Genomic DNA, 9,437 nt, shown 5'->3' on the forward strand with positions numbered 1-9,437 from the left:
ATCCAGCCGACCAGTTAAACGTCCATCCATCCATCCAACCAACCAACCAAACATCCATCCATCCAGCCGACCAGTTAAACGTCCATCCATCCATCCAACCAACCAACCAAACATCCATCCATTCAGCCGACCAGTTAAACATCCATCCAACAAACCAAACATCCATCCATCCAACCAACCAAACATCCATCCATGTACCTGTCCATCTTTCAGTTATCCAGGACCAGGGTGCAGGAGTAGTTCCTTAGGCAAAGATCCCCAGATCTTCCTCTGCTCAGTTACTGTTCCTCTTCCTCTTCCAGCTCATCTGGGAGGATCTGAGGACTTCCTTGGCCGGCTGTGATGTAATCGTTCCAGCTCTGAGGACTCCTCCCAGTGAGTTATGTTCGAAGGACTCCCAAACCACCTGTTTGGTTCCTTCCAACGAGGAGGAGCAGCTGAGTAGGAAAACTACCATCTAGGTCTAAATCTGCACATCCCAACATTTTTATGTTGAATCATTTCTTGTCTGCATACATTTTTTATCTTATTTTAATTTTTAAAAGGTTCTAAACTTAAAGACTCACATTTGACTGCATTTTTTATCAACACATTTGCCCTTTGAACTTAAAAAACCCCACTTTGTGTAAAAGATGGAGAAGTTTCCTTTTTCTTATGTTAAATAGAAACACGTCGTTGATACCAACAGAAATGCACTCATATCATCATCCTCCTAATATTTTATCTGCTGAGTTAATCAGTTTAATTTGTCACAAATAAACCTCACAGCTTCATTTTAAGGAACAGAATTTAAATGGTTTAAATCTGCTGTTAGCTGCGGTCCGTTTGGAGGTTATTCAGGTTTGTAGGATTTCTCAGAGTTGGTAGAAAATTCTTCCAAATCTCAAACAGAATATGTATCCATTTTTGTTTTTTTCAAGCTCAAAGATATTTTTAAAACTGTGCTCTTCTTACTTTCCTGGTGTTTACCTGCTGGTCTTTATTGAGTGCAGTTGTGTTGCGTTAACGCTGTATCTCAGGGTTAGTTTTCTGCTGCCCGGCACATTTTCTGTTTTCCTGTTTTAACTCCCTGACAATCAATGGTGCAACTTCAGACGTTCTCCTGCTTCCTGCCTCCAGGTGCTACTGGAGGCAGTTGTAAGGAATGTTTTAGCAATAAGCCAACACTCGGCCAACAAATCCTGCAGTGGGTAAAACAAAAAAATATCTTTCTGACTTTAAATCAATTGTGGTGAAGGTGTCCCGTTCTTTTAGGTGAAATCCGTACGAGCAGTGAGCAGTGTGAGCATCTTTTAGAGTTAAACGGTTGCCTGTCTGGTCACCTGAACAGCACATTTACCCCGAGCCGTGGCTCCATATTCGATGCCTGCATCCGCAGCCAACCTTTCTTTTCCTGTTGCTATAAATACAGCCGGCCGTGCATCGTTTCCACTCTTCAAATTCACTGTCATCCAAATCATCCGTCTCTTTTTTCATGTCATAATGAAACAAAATAATCTAACCGAAGGTAATTAAGGTAATGAGGATTTTCTTGGGGGGAACAGTTGAAAAATCCCACACACATTAGCTGTAATTAATGAGCGTCGAAACTTCGCTGTAATACCGAGCGTTTATTTCCAAATAAATAAATTGTCTCTCGGAGGGTCCGGCGTCGGAATGACAGGAGAACTGTTTCCATGTGCACGAACGAGTGAACGCCAAAGCAAACGCTGCACACTTTTACAAGAAGAAACACCAAAGCAACACCTGATTTATTGTTTGAAAAATCTGGAGACTTTTTAATGATGAAGCTTTTCTGCAAAGCCACAAGCTACAAAATTTAAGCCAATCACGTAAAATTTTTTGCTTTTTTTTTCAAGCACAAAGCCTGAAATGTTAGGGAGATAGTCCAGATCTTATTTGTTTTATTTGTCTTATTTGTCCTAGACTCTAATTTATGTTTTGTTTTTTGGTTCAAATCTATCTGCAACAGGTAAGATACTGTTTAGTCTCAACACAAAACCCCACTTTAAAAGATCCAGACTATCTTCTTAAGATGCATGAAATAACAACTTAAGCTTCACTTAAAAAGCCATGTGATTGTTTTAAAATGTTGTTTTATTTCATCAGAAACATCATGAGAAGTGTTGTGGCTTTATTACTGTTTTAACACCCAGTTTAAGTCCGCTAAACTTACAGCAGCTGAAAGAAATTGGGAGGTATTAGAAATTTAAATAAAAATAGTATTGATTTTTGTTCTCCAAGTACAATAAAGTTAATTAAAACAAAATGTTTTGCACAAAGTGTTGAGCTTTTTGATTCATCCCAATCAAGACAGAATGTTGCCATAGCGATAAACTTCAGGAGTTTATCTGTGGCTCAGAAAAGGGCATTTAAGTGGTGATTAACACCTCTCCAACAAATAAGATCATTTCAGAAATAAAACCACAGCTATAAATACACAGCTGTGTTTTAGCTAATTGATTTATTTTTGAAATGCAGATGCATGACAGTCGAACCCAAACTCCTTTTTTCCCTGAAGCCACGCAGAAAAAAGGGAACTTGGAGGACTTGAAGCATTTGGGGACTCGTTCTAACGAGCAGGGCAGCTGTCTAATTGGACTCGCTGTGTTTTAAAAGATTTTCTTTATGTGCATTATTATTATTATTATCATTAGTGCAACTGTGAACAGAGTTGTTCCCTTCGCAGCCGGCGCAGGAACGAGTTTTCTTCTCGGTTCTGTTGCAGATTCTTACCCGGCTACAGTTTGTTGCATCCATGTCAATCACAGCCAAGTGGTACTACTGAGGCAGATTTATTCATTTATTCCTTCTCTGTCCACTCTTTAAATATTAAATTTGTTCTTTTTTTCCCCACCCTTTCTAACGCCATTCTGATTGTTGTCTTTAATGAATAAATCATATTTCTGCAGCCATTTAACGCTCGCGCTCTTTGTTTGTTTTCCACAGCTCCCCTGACTGACAAGCCGCCAAAAATCCTCTTCCCCTCAGAGAGCCAAATGAGTGTCATGGAGATGGCAGTAGGTAAGGCGCCATGTTCCGTTCCCTGGTTTTTATATCTGCGGCGTCTTATATCGCTTCAGATTTCCAAACTAGTCAAACAAGTCGGCCTCTTTCTGCTTTCCTGAGCTTTATTTTCAGCAAGCTGAACTACTGAAGCCGGTTCCGGGCGCGACATCAAACCACCAATTTTATTTGAGCAATTTTTTTATTGTTTTTGTTTACTGTAATTTCACAGCATGATGGAAGCAGAAGAGATTCTGGTTCAAAGTTTGGTGTGAGTTTGCCTTTCGCTTGCAGTGGTGATAATCAGAGAGCTGTCGCTGTGACAGTGAGTGTGCACGGCTGTGTCTCATTCATACCTGCCAACCGTCCCGCATTTAGCCCCGCCCTGTCCCGTGTCCCGCATCAGCCTGTGCAGGACAGCCAAAAGTCCCGCATTTGGCCCTCACACGCCACACTTTGTATTTCTCACACACACGGCCTTTTTGCCACTTTAACACTATATTTAGTGAGTTTTCAGATCCCTCTTGTGGTTTTTTTAAAGCGACTGTGGCAGCTAAATGTGAGAAAGCACTCATTCTGCAGCGTACCGTAAGCCCCGCCCACTTCCACTGTTTTCGTGCGAGTCGTGTTGTCGTCTGACGACAGAGAGCTAAAGATGGAGAGGCAGAAAGATAAAGATGGAGGCAGGAAAGAAAGACAGCAGGAAGTTGTGTCTGAGCATCAAGAGGAGGCCTGGAAATGTTCAGGTTAGCTAATAAACAACAAGTTCCAGCTGTTTTCTGATCAGTGTTTACAATCTAACAGCTGAGAGGATGGAGAGAAAGATCCAAACTGGAGAGCAACTATGATATGTGTTTAATTCAGATTAATTGATCAGAATTCAGGAAAATCCTGTTGAATCTGTGATGTTTGTGTGTTTTTCTGGGAGTGATGTTTTAAAGACATGATCAGCTGATGAATAGATCAGCTGTTTATATCCAACTGTATATATTTGGGCCGACAGACTTAAACACAGATAATGTAAGACTTAAAATGTGAATGTGTGTGTGTGGTTCCCAGATGTTGGTAGGTATGCTCGCTCGTAGGGCCACCTCTCCGGGTAACGAACCTTTCAGGAGCCCCCCTCCGCCCCACCATCATCAAACATTGTTGCCCCGACCCAAATGCAGAGTTTTGTTTGATTTAAAGCCAGAACTTCAAAGTGCTTCGGTTCATGCTTTCCTGTTCCTGCAGCCGTCACACGTGCCTTGGCAATTTTGGGCTTTTAAGTTTGTTCATAGCAACTTCCACGTAATCTTCAGATTGATGACGGTGGCAACATTTCAGGTGATTAGCTCCAAATCTGCCCGATGTTGCTGCTTCAGTCCACCGGTGTTCGGCTCTCCGTTCGCCGCAGGGGCTCGTGGGAAACCTGCGGCTTTGTGTCGTATTGAACGGGATCGCAGCTGTTGGTGGGTCGTGATGAAGGCTTCCTTTGAAGTGAATTTGTCACGGGCGGCGAACACGACGCGCTCACAGAGGTAAAAGGGCGACGATCAGAAAATGGGTGCAAATCAACCTGATGGTGGATAAAAGCCTCGCCGGCTGTTTTCATCTGATGATGGGGGATTTTCAAACTTACCTGATAGCTCCAACAACAGACAATAAAAGGTCCAAAGCATCTGTTACTGCTGGATGCTTTTATTACCCCTGCTGAAAGGCGGGTGATGATGCTTTGTCTGTCTGTTAGCAAATTATCTCACAAATCAAAGGTCAGGATTTAATGAAACTTAGAGGAAGTAATCACTGAACGTACATCTACAGCTGATTAATATTTACAGCCACTCCAATTCAAGATGGCCACCACAGCTAGCTGACATTAGAGAGGTCAGAGGTCACAAATGCCCCTTTTACACGGGCTCTAATTCAGAAGTCCGGCTCTACTCGGTTCGGCTCTATAAAGAATGCATCGCGTTCACACCGGCCAGTTTGGTCGGTAGCAGAGGAACGCCTCCTCGTGTTGCGGGGGGCGGGGCCTCAGGGCGGGGGGTGCGCTACAGAAACTTGGCGCAAGTTGTGTAAACAACGAAAGCGCTATGGACAACGTTGGCCCTGTGTTGTTGCTGTTTTTTAAACTTCTGGGGATTCTCCTGAGACTTCAGGAAGAGAGGCGCAGTGGAAGAAATGCTCTGGATGCTGCGATTGTTGCGCGGAGTAGGACAGCTGTTATCCGCCGGAGATTTCAGGCTTTACAGGCCTTCAGCTGGGGGACAGACGGCAGAAACGCTGCAGGGTAAGCTAACGCTGTTGTTTATATTCCTACCTTCGCTCTTTATGCTTGCATCTGGTCACACCCACGACCAATGAGTGAGCAGGAGCTAAGCTTGCTCCGCCCACGAAGCAGGGCCAGCCCGGCTGGCCCGACTCTGAAGCAGGGACTGGCCTCGAAAAGATGCCGGTGGAAACAAGCGCAAAGCGAGCCGAGTAGAGAGGAGCCGGGACCTTTAGAGCCGGTGGAAAAGGGGCAAAAGGTACAGGACTTCAGGTACGTAGGGTCGACCATCCAGGAGGACGGGGAGTGAGGTAAAGAAGAGAAGAAGAGAGTCCAGGCAGGATGGAGTAGATGGAGAAAAGGAAAGGTTTATAGACAGTGGTGAGAGCAGCCATCTTGTCTGGTTTGGAGACAGAACAGGAAGTGTCAGAGCTGAAGATGTTGAGGTTCTCCTTGGGAGGGACGAGGATGGACAGGATCAGGAATGAGGTCATCAGAGGTCGAAGGTTGAAGGACTGGGAGATAAAGACTGAGACGGTCTGGACATGTCCAGAGGAGGGACAGAAGGATCTTAGAGACAAAGAGGACATATATGGATGCAGTTAGAGAGGACACAGAGGACAGTTGGAGGCTGTAACTTATTTCTCCTAATAAAATGATCTTAGTCCTAAAAAGCTGCAGGTGATTTGCTTTAAGAAATGCCTTTAATTAATGTAGTCTTTGCATTTTTCGAGTTCCTGTTGTGAAACTGAAAAGCTGCTCGTGGTCGTCTCCTGATGGACGTGGTTTCTTCGTTACGACTGATCAGATTTCGAGCGCACGCTTTAAACGCGCCGTGCGAAACGCTCCGCTCGTGGCCCCCGGCGGGTGATCTGTTCTCCGCTTCCTCGGTGGGACCAATCAGATCCGGTCCGGTTGTGGAACTCGGTTGTGGGCTGACGCTTCGCCGCGGTGCAGATGTAGAATAATTAGCTGCAGATTTACCCGTTAACGTGTATGATCTGTAACCTCGGGACTTTTTTCCCCGAATAAACGCGGCCAAAACAGTTTGAGACCTGCAGCCCTGCTCGCCTTCCTCTTTATTTTTTGACATTTTATTTAGCTTCCGATTGAATTCACGGCGTTCATTATCGGTTCTTAAAACTCCACTTCCTCCTTGCGGGAATCTCACACCTGACATCCGCTGGCGTTAAGCACTGCAGCAGCTTTCCTGGAAATTGATGAAACGACACAAGAGGACCCGGGGACAGGCATTGCAAATTAGCTAAACACTCGTCCCCTTTACGAAACGCCGACGAACAAACAGCGGCTGCTTTTCTAAGCTCTTCCCAAATTTGCCTTAACGTTCCCAAAACAAACACTTTAATCTGAGAAGTAACCCCCTCTTGGCTACTGTTCTGCATCATCAAGCTGTAATATTTATGCATCTCATGGGCTGTTTTGTGTCTCAGTAATTAAATTGATTGAGTGCATTTTATTGTTTTTTACCCCTCAGACGTTTTGTCTTGTTTTCCTCTGTGATTCCGGGAGCCTGTAGGGAGCGGGAGGGAATTTGTCCCTTTCAGTCCACAACAAGCAGCAGCTCAGCCGTGAACTCTGAAAGCAGGAAAGTACTGAAGGTCAAGGATGCAACCCCGACAGTTTGAACAAACCGGAATGCGTGCATCGTTTTTTTTAAATGGATTTTTTTCTCCTTTGTGTGCGTTTAAACTTTGTTTCTTGTGACTTTGGACACATTTTAGATTCTCTAACTGCAGAAAGTTGCAGCTATTGAAGCTCTCTCCTGTTTGTTTTTGTTTCTTTTTCATCGATTTGCATTCAACACACTACATTAGCCACTTGATATCCCCATTTCCCCCAGGTTACAGGGCATAAAGATCCATGCAAATAGTTGGACAAGAACAATATTTACCTGATATGTTTAGAGCATTAGTTGTGTAACTTTTATTTTATGGACTGAAGCCGTGTTGAATCAGAACAGTGAGATTTATTGAAATAAAATCTGTGTTACAAATGAGTTTGATTAAAACTAAGAAAGAACAAAATGTACCACCTTCGGTGCTGATCAGCAAATGCATGTCGTAGCTGCGGCGGATTTGATCGTTTAACGGCGGGACGTTTAGGATCTTTGCGTATCGATTCAGGAGCGATTGTTGATTTTAAATGCTGGCGATTTCCCGTGGGTTGAAGACGCCTCACATCACTATGTGTCGGTAAATACCAAAGATCCTGGGTGTAAGAGTTAAAGAATCACCTGCAGATTGTTTTGTTACATCGTCCAGGGGTGTCCAATCCTCCATCCTGCAGGTTTTAGTTGTTCCCCTGCTCCTCAGCAGAGAAACGTCTAAAACCTGGTCCTGGATGGTGGCCCTCCAGGACCAGGATTGGACACCCCTGGTTCACACAGTCTTCAACATCCGGCGCCACCGCTCACAGCGCCGGGTGTTCCTGAAGCAGCTGTCGAGTGGCCCCTCCTGCTGGTCACTGGGCCTCTCATCTTGAGGAGGCCTTTGAAATATCAGAAGAGCAGTAAAGGAAAGTTTAGCCTTTATACACAAATGTAAGAATCGGTCCTTCCAGGATTTCACAGCATTTTTTGTGATTGTTGCGGCTAAAATGCCTGATTTTGCGGGGCATTTTCCTAAAAGTTGCAATTTTTTTAAATAAAATCAATAAAAAACCATAACTTTTAATATCTAAACCAAAAATCCTTCCTAGTTTTGTAAGATAATTCCCAACAAACATTGACATTCTCAAAAGGTGCTTTATTTGAGAACTTTGATAGCTTCTAAACTGACATTCATGAGCATTTCTGGATTGTCCCTGGTCTGCAGCTCTCCTCACATGTTTTGCAGACACAAAGTGTTTGTCGATGCGTTTATGTTCCATGATTACACTGCAGGACGTGCAAAACAGCTGCAGCTGGGGAGGAAACTGGTTTGCTGAAATCTTTGTGGGCAAATGTGAAGCATTAGCGCACATTTTGGCTTCGGTCGCTGCTCCTGCACGCTCCCGGCATTCTGATGTTAACAGGAAGTGACGTCACGTGTCTTCTTCCTGAGTTATTTGGGCTTATTTTGTATTCCACGCTACACAAACCCACAAAGAAGAGACTAGACCGCAGAAACGGTGGCGAATCACTTCAGAAACAATAAATATTGGGTTAAAGTTGTGGCGTTTTGGACAAAGTTGCAAAAAGTTGCGATTTTGCGGGGTTTGCTCGATTTTGCATTAATAGCTGCGAGGGTCTGATTAATGACACAGATTGAACGAGTGATTCCACATGGCTTGCTTTAGGTGTACCTGTAAATGTGTTTAACCCTGAAGGCTGACCCTCCTCCCTCCTATGACCCATTTTTTTAGTTTCCCACAGAGAAAGGAGCCACATCTCGCACAGCACAGCCTCAGCAACACCTTTCCCTAATATCATGCACATTAACTCTCGCGTACACGCCCGGCCTTCCCTCTAAATGTCACAGCCTCGGCAGAGCACTCCATCGACGCCAAAGGTTCAGAGGCCCTGGGATCAATATTGCATCATTTCTCTCAATTAGAGCATATTTATTCCCCTCGAGTTATTGTACATCTGTGAGTGATCCTATCTGCATTCCTGGCAAGTCTCCAGACGAGTCGAGGCCCTGCAGCGAGGGGAAGACAAAGTGAGATAAACATGAAGGGAGAAAGGACGGAAGAGAATAGGAGAGAGATGAAGGTTGAAGGAGTTTGGGCAAGGAGTCAAAAGAAAGGAAGGAAAAGTGGGAAAATTCACTTAAGATTCACAGAGGGAATGAAATATGATGGTGTCATACCTCAGGTTATTACAGATGAAAGTGGTTACAAGACGGCACGCTGTCCCAAACGGTTAATATGCCCCGCAGCGTGGAGATATAAATCCTGACTGTCATATTAGAAGGCGGTGGGCTCGCTGGCACTGATTGGAAGGGGTTCTTGGCAAAAAGCATGCTTTCGTTAGTGTTTTACATAAGTGCATTAATGAGACGGACCGTCGCAGGAGCCGGGCGCCCGCTGGACCGGAGAAAGCTCATTTTATTCCGCAGTCGAGGTAATCCGCCGGAGCGTGACCGCACGGCTCGTTTCAGATCATGACTGACCCCAAAAAGAGCGAAGCCATCGCTCCGCTTCCTGGTAGCAGCAACTGTAAGGGAGGGGGGGGGGGGGG

General features: G+C 44.6%; 1 protein-coding gene across 3 annotated transcripts in view; it reads left to right on the forward strand.

Annotated features, from left to right (window-relative positions):
• Window positions 1-9,437, forward strand: part of LOC108249339 (interleukin-1 receptor accessory protein-like 1) — a 279,953-nt gene that overhangs the window by 172,620 nt on the left and 97,896 nt on the right. For all 3 annotated transcript variants that reach the window (XM_037973923.1, XM_037973924.1, XM_037973925.1), the window contains one exon: window positions 2,950-3,024. In XM_037973923.1, coding sequence (XP_037829851.1) covers window positions 2,950-3,024 — 75 coding nt within the window. The remainder of the gene's footprint in view (window positions 1-2,949; window positions 3,025-9,437) is intronic.

Source organism: Kryptolebias marmoratus, linkage group LG23 (genome assembly GCF_001649575.2).
Source record: "Kryptolebias marmoratus isolate JLee-2015 linkage group LG23, ASM164957v2, whole genome shotgun sequence".
In the NCBI taxonomy this organism is placed as follows: domain Eukaryota; kingdom Metazoa; phylum Chordata; class Actinopteri; order Cyprinodontiformes; family Rivulidae; genus Kryptolebias; species Kryptolebias marmoratus.